Below are 16,574 nucleotides of genomic sequence, written 5' to 3'. Positions count from 1 at the left end.
TCTAATATTCATTCAAAATAATGCCACTAATAGTGAGTATGGCTTGGGCTTATCATAATTAGAGGGATATGCATCACTTGACAATTATTTGTTTAAACCAGCAAGCAAACATTTCTTAACAAATATACATTCCAAAATAAAACAAGACAAGAAAAGTATGTAATAAACATTTATAAACTTATTATATACTTGGTCATACTGCATTGTTAGGCACGCCTCTCATCTAGGTGCGTTTCCGCACCCTCTCCCATCCCTTTTACCCTCCCATCTTCAATTTTGGACCAGTCCACTAATGGCAGAAATAGGGCATCATTGGGCATCAGCAGGAGAGAGAACCCCACACCGGTGCGTGCTGTGCATGAATTACACTAATCCGACTCCCTCTATTCTCCCTGTGTCAGGATGTTGCAAGACGAAGAGATCTTCCAACCGAACATATGTAAATCTGTCAGGCATGCCCAAATGCACTTTCCCTGCATTCCTAGGGATAGGACACTGATTGGTCAGTTCATTGTAACCCTGATATTTCTGTGGAAAGCATAAGAAAGAAGAAGCAGGTAAACATGAATAAATCTTTTTTTTTTTCAGCCTGCAGATTGAGGCAACTGTCTCATTCAAAGCTAAAGCTTTTGAATAAGACAGTTGTCTTAAAGTGATGCATGTCCCTTTAAGCCGAAATGGTCCAAACCCCCCATGATTGTACGATCTTGTGTATATCTCTATTTTTCTGTTAGTACAATGGGAAAATAGCAGACAACAAATGGTTTGTAATTTATTTTTATTGTTTTTATTGTTTTTTATTTATCATATTAACTGCTCACGCACAGTATGCACTAAAAATCAACTTTGATTCTGATTAAAGGTTTAAAATATCCGGATGTAAATGTGGTTGAATGTGCTGGCTCAGATTGTTACTGCTGGTACAGCAATGAATGATACTTGATGGCTCCAAGCTCTGTTCAAGCACAGATGAAAGAGATGTATGTATCTTTGTTGCACTGTGCAGATAATTACATAATATCCATTGTCGTGGAGCCACCTCAGAGCCTTTACATGGTTCAAGAGATCTTAGGCTTGCCATTTCTTTCTGATGGTATCATCGCCAGGGGCCATAAAACATATTATAATTTAATTATACAGAATATTAGGATTCAGAGATATAAATAATTGTGCTTAAAAGAATAGCTTGAAAGACATCCAATGTGAAGTGCAAATACCTGTCATTAAATACAAAAAAAGTTATCAGCATTAATTATGCAACAGAGAATATCTTTTAAGGTATGAATAATTTAAAAGTATGATCAGAGGCGTATTCACTAAACTGTGAGTTCATGGCTTGATTGCAGGATCCAATTTTCAGTGTGCCGCAACTCAATGTTTAATGAACAAGTTCCTTAAGCAGAATATATATATATGTCAATTCTGTCCAAGAACCGGAGACTATCCTTCTATGGACAATATGCTGGACACATCCCAATTGTACTTAGTGGCTTTATCCACTAAACCAGTAGTTCCCAACCCAGTCCTCAAGTACTCCCTAACAGTCCAGTACTTGGGGATGTGTCTAAGGTGTTTTTAGAAAAACAAACAAACAAACAAAAAAAAAAACACTTTAGACACAACAGGATAATCCCTAAATCCTGGACTGGTAGGTGGTACTTGAGGACTGGGTTGGGAACCACTGCACTAAACAAAAACATTGTTATTAATTAAAGTTAGAATTCAAAGTTAATTTAAAGTAAATGTCAAAGTTAAGGCCAAAGTAGCTGAACGTTAAGCACAGCTGAATCAGAGAATTCTTATGGTTTTTGCCATTTTGACCTTACATTTGAAATTCCCTTTTGGAGTTCACTTTAAATTCTCACGTTAGTAAATAACTCTGTTCGTTATGTTAAGCTGACAAACAGAGATTTGCAATGTACTTTTATTAACATCTCCACAATCCGACATTCACTTGCAGGAAAGCGACTTGAAGTTTCACTCTTTGATAAGGTTTATAAAAATCCCTCTTAGCAACTCTATTCCAAGCCTTTTTGACAGCTGTTACAAATCTGAAATTTATACGTGTTAATAAAAATAATAAAATGAATAAAATGCCACCTGCTGTTCAATGAATAATCACTGAAGGGTTACGTCAATCACGGACACATCGTTTGAAACAGAGACTTTAATAATTAGCATTCATTTGTCTTTAATCAGAGAATTTAAAACACAATTTATACTGAAAAAAAAAACAAAAAAACAACCAAATACAAAGGTTTCATCATCCAAACAATTTAAATTTAATATTTTTTCCTGGTTTTATACTCTTTACAATATTATTTAAAATATTTTTTATAAGAAGCTGTGCAAAGTTATAGTTGTTTGTTAAATATTTTAGATATGTTTACAAAACATAGCTGAAGGGAGCAGTTATAATACCTCACTAATTGGTCTTAAATTGCACCTGTGGAGATCAGCACAACTTTTCAGTGTAAAGGGACTCTCCAGTCCAGATTCAAGTTATTTCCTGGTTTGTTTAGCTTAGTGGAGCTAAACTCAAGAGACTAGAAATTGCCCAGAGCAAAGACGTCTCATTGAGCTGCATTGGGGAGTCTGTGATTGGACAGCCACAGAAAGTCTGGGCGGGGTTAGAAGGGGAGGGTTTGCAATGGCAGCAGACAAGAGATCTGCAACTTTTACAAGCTTTTTTTTTTTTTTTTTAGATATATCCCCAAATAAAAATATACGTGATTAAAGCATGTTTTCAATGAGGGATATCTACTAAACCAGGGGTGCCCAAAAGGTAGGTCCCCAGATGTTGTAAATCTACAACTTACATGATGCTTTGCATGAATTTAGAATGACAAGGCATCATGGACGTTGCAGTTTGAAAACATCTGGGGATCTACCTTTTGGGAACCCCTTGTACAAAACAGTGAATTTCTTGGTATTTACTTTTATGCCAAACTGTGCATGTAAGCTCTCCCAGCAGATGTGTGGTTCAGAAGAACGTAGCCCAGTGAAAAGCTCATAAACCTGTAAAAAAGGTCTGAATAGGAGGATAATAGTCACGATTTTGCTGCTATCAGCTTAGGCAGTAGTTCCACTCGGCCGATATGACTTATGGCTGGGATAAGAAACAATCAGCGTCTCTGATTGGTGGAGCCTCTTCCTTGCCTTAAAGGGTCCTGTCTGTTTCTTCTGCTTGTACTATATTGGAAGAAGCAACAGGAACTTAAAAAGTAAGCATCTTGTATTTTATTTCTTACATATTGTTAATGTATTATCTAAACAATGCATAAAAGTCCTGGGACAATTCCAGCCATCAGTAACCTGGTAAATAACATGATCTCATATTCTACAAGAAACGGTTAGTGTCTGTGCCCAGTCTTCCCGTTTTACTGATCTTACTGATACAAATCCAAAGACTGTAACTTCATGCATGAAAAGATTTCATGGCAAAACATATTATGGGAAAAAAAATATTATTCATAACACTTTGATTTTTAACTAGACATGTATATTATTAATATACAATACATAAAAATATGTAACGGGCATCCCATCTTACAACTTAAGAGCTCAGCAAGAAGAAATAATGATTAGAAAAGTAAGGACAAACTAGGAATGTTTTATTCAGGTGCAAAGATTAGTTTCAAAGCTCCTTAACACAGTAGCCTAAAAAAAAGATTAGTTTGCCCTCTGATTCTGGACAGGTCCTCTTCTGACTGAGAAGCCAAATTCTTATCAGGAGTTAAACTCAGTCCCTCTGCCTCACGTACAAAGACAATAGATGATATCATCCCACCTCCCCTTCCCACACTGTTCAGGAGCCTGTATTGCTCACAGCTACAGTGTGGTATAAAATAGCAGCTAGGGGCTGGGGCATAGTTTGGGATTCTACGCACAACACGGCTCAAAGATTCAAGTCCTACGATATTAGCCAGGCCTAAAATGTACTTCCCTCTGCAAATCTCTGTGTACTATATGAACAGTTGGAAATGGACAGGACACGGGAAGCAGAAAGAGCAGCCCTCTGCCCCCCAATAATTAACATTGGTAGAATATGGGTGCGTGCTTAGCCTTGCAGGATACTTTGTAAAGCTGCTTTTGGACTCAATTATGCAACATTTACAATAGAACAGGAATGAAGGCTAAGGAAATGTAAAAAAATTAAATAAATAGAAGTACTATTTCAGCTCTACATATGCAATTTGGATAGAACATATTTAAAAAAAAAAAAAAAACCAAAACATTCTAATTAGAGAAGCTCGTTATACATTTTATTTATATAATTTTTTCAAGCGCGGCAAAAAATTATCTTATGATCTCTCTGTCCTATAAATCTGTCTGTCTATCTGGTTGCTATTCAGTATTGTTAAAAACTCCCAGTACAGTCACTGATTTGGGTAGGAGGCACGTGCCCTGCTCTGATGTTTAATGCAACTCCCAATAGCCACAGATACTATCTGTGGTTTCAAAATCACGAATGATCATTGCGAGCAGAACCAAGCAGAACCAATCGCATCAGAGATGGGCTAGTAATGTAACTGCGCAGGCACACATTCTAGCAGCTTCTAAAGCAAATAAACATATAATTCATCTGTATGGTAAATGGTGACTAAATTATATATTACTGATTTGGAAGCTGTTATAGTGTCAGCAGAACCTGGCGAACAATGAACTAGTATGAATAGATTCCTAGGTGAAAACTTTAATGACGCTAATGGATTTGCCCTGAGACTATGGCATTTGTTCAGAGCGATGTTGTGAACTAACACCTGGCTTGTAAAATTTGGGACAATACAACCAAGATAGAATTACACATATAATATGATATGTTCTATATTCTAATTTCCAGTTAACACCTCGGCCGCCAGGACCATTGGAGGGCTGACACTGAAACTCCATCTGTCGCCTCTGGTTAGTCCTGGGCGTCTGCCATTGTGCGGTTCTGAGAGTGACAGCGGGAAGACTTGATAATGAGTTCCGTTTCACATGTACAAGAATAGGACGCACTAGGGTTCTGTTTGTACCTTTTTGTTGTTTTTAATTAGAGCCAGCAGAATCTGTTGCGTCAGATGGGGCATAAGCCTTCTGTCTCTGAATGTGTCAGTCCTATGTAAATGCGATTAACGAGCGCCCTACATTTGACAAAACAGCGAAGAGCAGGAACGTTTTAATTAGCTTTGGTACACAGACCCAGATCTTTGAAGAGGGTTTAACATATGTTGTCTTCATACAAGAGGTTTAACATAAGGTATTTTACGAAGTTTCTGTCCTTTTCTTTCTCAGTCTCAGTCTTTATTTATGAAATACTATCAGCAGCAGCAACTTGCTTTCAACTAAAAAAAACTAAAATCAGGTTCTTTTTTTTTTTCTTTTACAAATGTATGCAACTGTCGATTCATGATTCGAAGATTTAAAAAATAGTTACAATTAATAACACTCTGTTGCCCACAAAGAGCCACAAATGTATGTCTTCGTCCTGTGCGTGTGCCTCTTTTATGGGTATTCCCTTGTTCTCCCGAAAGTACAGAAATAGTGCGTTTTCATTCCATTGTGCTTACCTAAGAATATAATAAAAATAAAACAAAAAAACAAACAGTCAGTGGTTTTACGGGGATTTATTCAAACAATAACAGAAAGGATTATTGCCTAAAGCAGGAATTGTACATACTAGTAATAAATAAAATATATTAAGATATTAAACCGGATAGGTACATCTAGCTTTTGCCAATTTTTAAGCAGATCCTGGGGTCTAGATGTTTTACTTTTTTTTCTTAGGTGTATGAAATCTTGGCTTCCAATAGCTGCAGATCTAGTATCTGCAGGAATTGCAAGTATAATATAAAAGTGCTGATTTCTTTGCTGGACCACTAGCAAAGATGATAAGGCCACTTGCCATTAAACTCCCACCCTCTCCACCTGATACTGTACCAGCATCTCTCTGCAGCTGACCATCAGGGTTATTCACTAACGTGAGAATTCAAATTTAAGGCCAAAGTAGCTAAACTGAAACCATACCTGACTTTCGAGATATTGAATATTTTAACCTTAGTTTGAAACTCACTTTCCTGGCTAATCATGGCAGCATATACACATGGGTTAGCTCCTCCCCTACAGCCGATAGGACAGGAAAACCACCAAGGTTTTAAAAGGAGGCTCCATCCCTAAGGTCCTCAGTCTTTTTCCTCTCCCACAGCCCATAGGACGTGAGCAATTTGCTCCCTTTACTTACGGACATGTATGTTTTTTTTTTTTTATCTTCATTACTTTATTTGCCTGTTTTACTGTAGTACATTAAGCAGTTGTGCTTTTATGCTGTGATATCTTTAAACTAGTACATTATACAGCTGTACCTTATTTTTAAGATTGTGGTACATTATGCGGTTGTGCTTTTGCTAGGAAGCATTTAAGCTGTGTGGCATTTAAAACTGTTTCATTTAAATTTGCATTTAATACTGTTGCATGTAATACCGCATGTAACGGACCGTTTCAGCATAAAAGGGGAAAAATGCGTTTAGGCGATAATCCCCTTTTCCATAGACCAGCAGCTACCATAAGCACCAACTTCCCGAACTCCCAAACTGCACGAATTCACCAACTCTCGAACAGCAGACACACGAACCCTGGAAGCAGCCGAACAGGAAAAGCAATATGGACAGCTTACACTCCTGGCAGTCGGCGTACAGTCCCCTTCCCCCCAAGAAAGAGACACACTCCAGCTTCAGGGTTAAACAGCAACTCCTTTACTCAGGGCTACCTGCCCAGTATTTATGCAGGTCTCCCACCAGGTGGACACTCCCCTAGGGGACCAAATGGAAGACTGTAACAAAGGACAGACATAAACCAATTACAGACACACAGCAGTAAACATTCCCACAATGCATCCTGGTTTCCTCCCTTCTGCCCTGGAGATAATTGTAGAGGTAATCCAATTACCTCCCAGGACAAAGACAAGACTCCATTACACATGTGGGGATCTAAATACAGTATTATGCTTTAAAATATATAAAGTCACTTTTATTCCACCCAACACAGACATGTTACATATCCCCAGATAGCTCAGGTCTGGGTGCACATTATTAAGTGACTGGCACCCAGACTACACGAATACAGTTTAATCGCCATGGAGCCAAAGTCTTTAATCACACAAATAGGCTCCATGGTATAGCTATCTGGGTTACTACAATTCCCATAGAAATACCGAATTCCAGTGTTCGGTTAACCTTGTACGATTAGGACCCAGGCGACAGACGGCTCAGCGGTGTTCGTGCAATTAAGTGTCCGTTTATAGTTCCATAGAATCCTCGCCGAACACCGCTGGTATTTCGCACGATTAAAATGGCCGCTACCTCGTGGTCGGCAAACGAACAAAGGCCACCCAGCGTTCATCAATTAAGCTGCGGTTAACCGCAGCTTCTGGGCGGTTAATTGACGGCACACTCCATCTCCTAGGTGGTCCCTCATACGGTAGTTTGTTCGGTAGCTGGAATCTACCGAACACCCCGGCTGAAAGGCACGAATATGACTTTCTGCAGGTAAAATAACGCTTTTTAAAGTCTGGTCCATAGTCCAAAGGAAGCAGGCGAGCAACCAGGCTTCTCCAGCTCATAGTGGCGAGGTTGGTTTCGCCACACTTCTCCCCTTTACCAATTAGACTAATAGGGTACCTGACCTCCTGCCGGTCAGTGCCCTGGTTAGTCCAGCAACCCACCCACAAAACACAACTATTAGTACAGCCCCCCCACAATAACTGGGTACTACACCTGAAAAAATTACAAACTTGTCCAGGTCCAGGTGTCTCACCATGACTGTGTGGGGAACAGTTAGGCTGCCTTGGTGGGTTGCTGAGGGGGCAGAGACCAGCGGTATTCTGTCCTGGTGCCAGCACTACCACGGAAGTAGTCTGGTTGGAGCCTGGTTGCTGGAGACTGACTGTCTCCCCTTTAGGTGCATAGCTCGGCTGCCGGAGGGGGAGACCGACTGTCTCCCCTTTGGATACATCGCTCTGTGGCTGGGGGACAGGACCGACCGTCCCTACCCCTTGGGCTGTAAGTACAGAGACTACGGTCCCATCTGCACAGTCGTGGGGCTTAACATCTCCCCTTGGTGGGTTAGGCTGCCGCTGGAGAGAGGGTGTAACAAGCTCCTCTCTCTGGATGGTAAACTGCCGCTGGGGAGAGGGGGTAGCAGGCTCCTCTCCCTGCCACTCTCTCTGCTGGTGGAAAGGGGGACCAGCTGTCTCCCCTTTCATTCTCTTGTCCGGCTGCTGGGGTGCGAGACTGACTGTCTCTGCTCCCGGCAGGACACACTGCCGCTGGGGAGGATGGACGACACCATCAGCTCCCTGGGGTACACACTGCCGCTGGGGAGGATGGACGACACCATCAGCTCCCTGGGGCACACACTGCCGCTGGGGAGGGAGGACGCTGCTCTCCTCTCCCTTCGCTTCACACTGCCTTCTTGGCATATCACTTTGCTGCTGGGGGGCAGGAACAACAACCTCTGCCCCCTGTAACTCAGCCTGCCGCTGGGGAGGAAGGACTGCACCTTCGGCTCCCTTGGACACACACGGCTGCTGGGGAGGATGGACGACACCATCAGCTCCCTGGGGCACACATTGCCGCTGGGGAGGGAGGACGCTGCTCTCCTCTCCCTTCACTTCACACTGCCTTCTTGGCATATCACTTTGCTGCTGGGGAGCAGGAATAACAACCTCTGCCCCCTGTAACTCAGCCTGCCGCTGGGGAGGAAGGACTGCACCTTCGGCTCCCTTGGACACACACGGCTGCTGGGGAGGATGGACGACACCATCAGCTCCCTGGGGCACACATTGCCGCTGGGGAGGGAGGACGCTGCTCTCCTCTCCCTTCACTTCACACTGCCTTCTTGGCATATCACTTTGCTGCTGGGGGGCAGGAACAACAACCTCTGCCCCCTGTAACTCAGCCTGCCGCTGGGGAGGAAGGACTGCACCTTCGGCTCCCTTGGACACACACGGCTGCTGGGGAGGATGGACGACACCATCAGCTCCCTGGGGCACACATTGCCGCTGGGGAGGGAGGACGCTGCTCTCCTCTCCCTTCACTTCACACTGCCTTCTTGGCATCTCACTTTGCTGCTGGGGGGCAGGAACAACAACCTCTGCCCCCTGTAACTCAGCCTGCCGCTGGGGAGGAAGGACTGCACCTTCAGCTCCCTGGGACACACACGGCTGCTGGGGAGGATGGACGACACCATCAGCTCCCTGGGCCACACATTGCCGCTGGGGAGGGAGGTCTGCAAACCCCCTGGCCCACTCTGATTCCCACGGCAAGTACTCTCGCACTGCTTTCTTCACACGCTGTATTAGATCCTCTGAGAGGTTGGGTCCGCATATAGCCAGCACCGCGGTGACCTCTCTGTCATACGCCTCTTGAGTGTAGCTGGGTGCCATGCTTGCTCTGCTGCAGTTGGTTCCTTGTAGATAGGGGCGCTGTACGGGTACTGGCGTTGCCCTCACTTTGTAATCCAGGAATGGTGTTGTCTGTAGCTGTCCCTCTGGTTGTAGGAACGATCCCGCCGCTTGCCACCAATTGTAACGGACCGTTTCAGCATAAAAGGGGAAAAATGCGTTTAGGCGATAATCCCCTTTTCCATAGACCAGCAGCTACCATAAGCACCAACTTCCCGAACTCCCAAACTGCACGAATTCACCAACTCTCGAACAGCAGACACACGAACCCTGGAAGCAGCCGAACAGGAAAAGCAATATGGACAGCTTACACTCCTGGCAGTCGGCGTACAGTCCCCTTCCCCCAAGAAAGAGACACACTCCAGCTTCAGGGTTAAACAGCAACTCCTTTACTCAGGGCTACCTGCCCAGTATTTATGCAGGTCTCCCACCAGGTGGACACTCCCCTAGGGGACCAAATGGAAGACTGTAACAAAGGACAGACATAAACCAATTACAGACACACAGCAGTAAACATTCCCACAATGCATCCTGGTTTCCTCCCTTCTGCCCTGGAGATAATTGTAGAGGTAATCCAATTACCTCCCAGGACAAAGACAAGACTCCATTACACATGTGGGGATCTAAATACAGTATTATGCTTTAAAATATATAAAGTCACTTTTATTCCACCCAACACAGACATGTTACATATCCCCAGATAGCTCAGGTCTGGGTGCACATTATTAAGTGACTGGCACCCAGACTACACGAATACAGTTTAATCGCCATGGAGCCAAAGTCTTTAATCACACAAATAGGCTCCATGGTATAGCTATCTGGGTTACTACAATTCCCATAGAAATACCGAATTCCAGTGTTCGGTTAACCTTGTACGATTAGGACCCAGGCGACAGACGGCTCAGCGGTGTTCGTGCAATTAAGTGTCCGTTTATAGTTCCATAGAATCCTCGCCGAACACCGCTGGTATTTCGCACGATTAAAATGGCCGCTACCTCGTGGTCGGCAAACGAACAAAGGCCACCCAGCGTTCATCAACTAAGCTGCGGTTAACCGCAGCTTCTGGGCGGTTAATTGACGGCACACTCCATCTCCTAGGTGGTCCCTCATACGGTAGTTTGTTCGGTAGCTGGAATCTACCGAACACCCCGGCTGAAAGGCACGAATATGCCTTTCTGCAGGTAAAATAACGCTTTTTAAAGTCTGGTCCATAGTCCAAAGGAAGCAGGCGAGCAACCAGGCTTCTCCAGCTCATAGTGGCGAGGTTGGTTTCGCCACACCGCAAGTCATTGGAAACTGCAGTGCATTTGGAAAACTGCAGTGCATTGGAAAACTGCAGTGCATTTGAAGACTGATTTATTTTAAAAACTGTGATACATTTTGAAAACTTTTACCTTTTATATCTTGAGGCCTTTAGACTGTGGTGCCTTTAAACTTTGACTTTTTGCACGTGGTTGCCTTTTAAACTCCCTTGCAGGCACTTTTGCTATCTATTTTGCTTCCCCTCGGTCCCAGTGATTTATTCCCGGTTCCCTGGGTGTTTAGGGGCCATTTAGGCTTCAGAGTCCTCTCCCTGGTCTCTAAACAGCAAACACACTCGGAATAGGCCCACATGTGTGCAGTTTGTGCCTTATTGGGCCTAATACAGATGACTTGCATTGTGGGAATACAAGTTGTGGCAGTCATCTTGGATAAGGGCAATTGCCAGAAAGTGCCTAAAATAAAGGGAAAATTACAGTAAACATACCACACTTATTTGGTAAGTATTTGCAGGGTCTCCAGACATGGATAAGTGCTGTCTTCAGCCTGTTTTAAAGCTGTTTTGCTGGTTTCTTATAGAATTTAACAGTGCACATTTTTTTCTTAATACTTTACCACAGGTAATGTTTAGTTATTATTTGTCAGGTGTCTGATTCTTCACCAGGATCTGGTTATGAGGAAAAAAACAGTGGAAGGAATCGGTTATGCACTGACTTCCTCCAGAAGGTTGTCGCTTCAGCATGACCTATCACTGTGCAGCCACATGACATGCGGGCAGGGCTTACAAAGTAAGTTCCAGAGGCCTTAGGGGTAAGAAAAGAGGCCAGGCTTTACCCTGTGAAGGAATTATTTCCAACCCCAGAACTACACCACCTAAGTTGCACACTTATGGATCATAGGTGGACGCAGACCTGTCCAAACTTTTACGCCTACCATTGCAGGAGGCCAGCCAGCTGTGACTTCCGTTGCTGTTTCTACAAACATGAAATATGTGATTTAAAGATCTAAAGGATACTATGGAGAGAGATATTAAAAGCCAAGATTGAAGAGGCAGTCTGAAGTCTTCAGGTCTTCTTCACAGAAACTTCTCTAGATGTAACTAGGATATTCTCTGGAGCAAATGGCTTTATCTATAGCAGCTAAGAAAGCATTATGGCTCTATTTCTGGGATGACGACTCATCCTCCAAGTCTGCCCTCTACACCATTCTATTTGAAGGGGTGGTGCTGTTTGGGAAAACTTTGGATAATTCCATTGCAAAGGCGAATGAGGGCTGCAAGATATTGGTACCTTAGGATGGAAGTTCCAAGGATCCCAGCTCCTCATAGTCTGACCGGAGAACCTCCAGTGACCAGTATTTCTGAGATACATGGAGCTACTGGCCCTGCAAGGTATAGTCCAGAGGTAACTCATGGATATTGGTAAACCTGCCTTTCAAGGTTCTAATGGAGCTATAAAGCAGTTGTTTTGCTCTTCAGCAATGAACATATCTCCTCCAGTACTAGGAGCCTCATTTTTCTGATCACACATACCTGGGCTCGTCATACTCTGGAGGCTTGAGTGGTATCCATGGTCCAGATTGATATAGACTGGAGTTTTTTTTCCTAACGGGCACAGGAGTCTCCATACCAACAGGAGTATTAAGACCAATGAATCAAAAGGTAAAGCACTGAAGGAAGAAGCATTCTGGACGAAGTGGTGATTTTTTTTTTTTTTAGGTCCCAGAACAAGAGCAGTTCCAGGGACCAGTTTCGCCTCTCTTCTGGTGCTAAGAGGAAAAGCACATGGAAACCTACACTGGACATAAGAGGGGCCAACAAGAGGCTGGATGTCAGTCTTCGGGATGGAGTCAATCAGATCCATATCTCAAGCAATCTGGAAGGATAATTTCCTTACCTCTATATATCTCAAGGATGCTTACTTTCAGTCCAATCTGCAGAGATCTTCGGCATTAGCTCAGAAGAGAACTTTCATGTTAGTGCCCTACCATTTGGCCCCAATGCGGCCCCAAGAATCTTTATATGTGCTTATAGTTTTATTGAGAGTCCAGAACTCCACCTGGTTCCATTATCTGGAGGATCTACTTCTGATAGCCTGAGACCCTCAGAAGGCAGGCACACAGAGGTATATAGTTCTTTTATAACTCCTAAAGTTTGGCTGCTTGATGAATATCAAGAAAAGCAGTTTCAGACCTGCTCAGTGGTTGACATTCCAGAGTGGAAAATTCTATGCTCTGCTTTTTCTCTATCTCGGGAACAGTTCCACAGATTGTAAAGGTTTTCTCTCCCAGTTTCTTAATTTCTGCTTGGTAACAGCAAGAAAATAGATGCAACCACTAGGAATCCTGGCTTCCACCAGCAGACTTGTCAGGTGGGCTCAATGGCATCTCTGGATTCCTTACAGATCCTTCCTATCTTGGTCTAACAAGAGAGAGATTATTGGAGCCAGCCACTTACTATGTCCCCATCAGTGGAGTTACACCTTACCCTGGCAGCTGAAAGAGGGATTAGATCTCTGAGTTTCCAGTGAACAGAACCTCATTGGTCAATTATTAGCTCGAATTCCAGTTTTTAGAAGATTGGTTGCACAGTGTTTGGACCATGTTGCACAATATTTCCATTCATTTGTTTGGAATTAAGAGTCATTTTCAAGGCTCTTCTTCACTTCAGAGGCTTGCTGAAGAACGAGTGGGTCCAAATTGGCTCAAATATCAATGCAACTGTATCCTATATCTACCAAGATGGGTCTCAAAGATACGTATTGATGGAATTCCAGCCCATAATGATCAGGGCACAGAAGCTGGAGCCAAATAACTGTGGACAAGATGGATTGGCAACCATGTCCTGACGTATCCTCGGGGTTGACGCAGATTGCCTGATACCCTACATAGATCTGATGGACATTTCTTGGAACTACCAGGTCCAGAAGTATTTTTTACATTCTATGACCAGAATGATCAGGTTCAGGATACACTGACTCATATTTAGAATTTTTGTCTGATGTACATATTTTCCTGTTTTCGACTTTCCTAAAAAGGCAATGCAAGAGGTGACAGTGGAAGACCGTGTCGACTCTAATTCCTATGATGAATAAGATGATTATGGAACCTCCAAGGGAAATTCCAGTACGTCCAGACCTATTACAAGGCCCCATGACACACCAGGATCCTCAAGTTCTGGTGTTGATGCGGGAGTCCATATTAGTATAGGCATCCCTAAAACGGTCATTACAATCCTATACAGGATTTACTAAGCATGACATGCTTTTGTCTGTTGGAACTACTCCTCGTTCAGGCCTTAAAAGGTTCTGTGTTATAACACTCTAGAGGAGCACTTAGCTGCACTTTGCTTCATATAGGCATTGATTGAAGTCATGCCTCCACTGAGTGTGGTGAAGCCAATATGTGACGTACCACTGGTCTCACGGGCCCTGACTGAACCATTATTCGAACCTCTAGAAGGAGCTTCCATGGTGGTAGCACAGAAAGTGCTGGTGGCTGGTACCCCAGCAAGGAAAATGGGTGAACTCCAGGCTTGATCCTGTGTACCCCCATTCACTGAATTTCAACAGGATATGGTTGTCTTGCATGTAGCACCAGACATCCTGCCTAAAGTGAGAGCCTTTCAATGCCATTCTCTACCTGTACCAAAGGATTTGGGGCATTCTCCACTAGTGCTGTTACAGCATCTCGTGGGCATCCATGGCAATGGTCTCTGCTGAAACTTTGTAAAGTTGGCATTTGGACCTCTTTGAACTAGTTTGTCCTGCATTACAGATTGGACATTGAAGCAATTAATGAGGCACAATTTGGACGTCACGTCCGTTCTCTACCTGTGCTGGAGGGTATCAGGGCACTCTCCTCTCATGCTGTTGCAGCATCATGGGTTGCCATGGCAATGGTTTCTGCTGACACTTTTTGTTAGCTAGCATTTGAACCTCTTTAGACACGTTTGTCTGGCATTTCAGACTGTTCGTTAAAACAGTCTATGATGCACAATTTGGTACTCAAGTACTTAACTCAGTTCATTCTTCTATCTATGTTGAATTATTCTGATTATTTGTTTGGCTATTCTGTCCCTCCCTTTGTAAGCTTGGGTATTCCCCATGTGTATATGCTGCCATGATTAGCCAAGAAAGTGGAAAATGTATTCATACTTACCGTAATTTTCTTTTCCTGGCTCTTATTCATGGCAGCATATACTTCCCACCCATTAATCTCTCTATTTATGTACTGTAGAGGACCTTGGGGATGGAGCCTCCTTTTAAAACCTTGGTGGTTTTCCTGTCCTATCGGCTGTAGGGGAGGAGCTAACCCATGTGTATATGCTGCCATGAATAATAGCCAGGAAAAGAAAATTAATTAATTTAAAAAAAAAGTAAGTATGAATACATTTTCCACTTTGGTAAATAACCCTGTATATCTTTCAGTTGTACAGCATCACTGAGGGCACTTACACAGCTGGAGGATCCGTATGGCTAGACTTCAATATTTGGGTCTGTGAATCCTCGTTTCCCTTCATTCACAAGCGTAGGTCGCTCAGTCCTTGTGTGCCAAACCAGGACCTGCAATAGGTACAACAAACACGTTATGTCCTACAGGATGTCAAGGTTTCCAAAATTCCTCAAAAACACAGCAAACATGGGTCTGCTTATGGACCTAACCCTAATGTTTCTATTGGATCTGGAGCAGAGGAATTTTCTGTGTCTATGGTGAAACACACCAACTGGTGTATGACAGATGGTTCTCCTTTTTAATTTAAAACATAAATGCCAGGCTTATCACTATTCCTGCAAATTAATGATGTAAACCATGAGTTTCTAAATTGGAAAAAAAACAAAAAACCTTCCAGCCTCAATTAATTTCCTTTTTTATTCCAGCCCATTATTTTTCACTAATTGACAATATAAAGCAACTTTTACATTTTCTATAAATTCTTTTCTGAACTACACAGTTCTGGAACTTGAATAAAAGCTCTGATAATTATATAAGTAACATTGTATTCAAATGTTATAATTACAAAGCTTCTATTTTTCTCAAGCTTGTTTATTTAATATGTTAAATGGGCACTCTAAGAACTCTAGAGATCGTTATAATAGTTATGGTGCAATTAAGTGGTCTGGGTGCCAGGTCCCTCTAGGGTTAACCCTGCCTGCTGTAAACATAGCAGTTTCAGAGAAACTGCTATGTTTACATTTGGGGTTTAGCCAGCCTCTAGTGGCTGTCTTCCGGACAGCCACTAGAGGCGCATCTGCGACGCTGGAGGTATATTATGCCTCCATCACGCAGAGCGTCCATAGGAAAGCATTGAGAAATGCATTCCTATGGACACTTTGAATGCACATGCGGCACTGCCGTGCATGCGCATTCCGCTCCGCTCACGTCAGACGTGGGAGCTGACGTCGGCGGGGGAGGAGAGGTAAGGGAGCCCTGCGGTGGAATAAGGTGAGTCCCTTCAGCACCACGGGAGGGGGACCCTGAGGGTGGGGGCACCCTCAGGGTACTATAGTGTCAGGAAAACCGATTTGTTTTCCTGACACTATGGTGATCCTTTAACCTTCATGTTTGTTAAAGACAATATGAGAGGTTTCAAAAATACAAGGGTTCTACCAACGCCTAAAAACCAGACCCCTCTGATGAAACACAGATAATTAGCAACTGAACTGCTGCATTAGCTGTCCAACTGTGGGTGGCGGTTTTAACCTGACTGCCTTGTGACAGGTCATCTCTGCCCACGACATGGGATGCCAGTGTTATGTAGTGGTTATGGTACTTGGTTTGTACCTTTAAAATGACACTGTATTCACTATGACCATTTCAGATAAGTGAATTAGCTAAACCATTTTCAAGCAGTTCAACAATAAATAAGTGCCCC

General features: G+C 43.2%; 1 protein-coding gene across 1 annotated transcript in view; it reads right to left on the bottom strand.

Annotated features, from left to right (window-relative positions):
- Positions 1-4,557: 4,557 nt before the first annotated feature.
- LOC134601972 (galactosylgalactosylxylosylprotein 3-beta-glucuronosyltransferase 1-like) overlaps positions 4,558-16,574 on the bottom strand; it is a 157,052-nt gene continuing 145,035 nt past the window's right edge. Inside the window, exons 5-6 of the mRNA XM_063446480.1 lie at positions 15,157-15,264; positions 4,558-5,552 (exon numbers count right to left, since the gene is read on the bottom strand). Coding sequence (XP_063302550.1) covers positions 15,178-15,264 — 87 coding nt within the window. The 3' untranslated portion in view covers positions 4,558-5,552; positions 15,157-15,177. The remainder of the gene's footprint in view (positions 5,553-15,156; positions 15,265-16,574) is intronic.

Source organism: Pelobates fuscus, chromosome 1, assembly GCF_036172605.1.
Source record: "Pelobates fuscus isolate aPelFus1 chromosome 1, aPelFus1.pri, whole genome shotgun sequence".
Taxonomy (NCBI): domain Eukaryota; kingdom Metazoa; phylum Chordata; class Amphibia; order Anura; family Pelobatidae; genus Pelobates; species Pelobates fuscus.
This window is presented reverse-complemented; position numbering and strand designations above follow the sequence as displayed.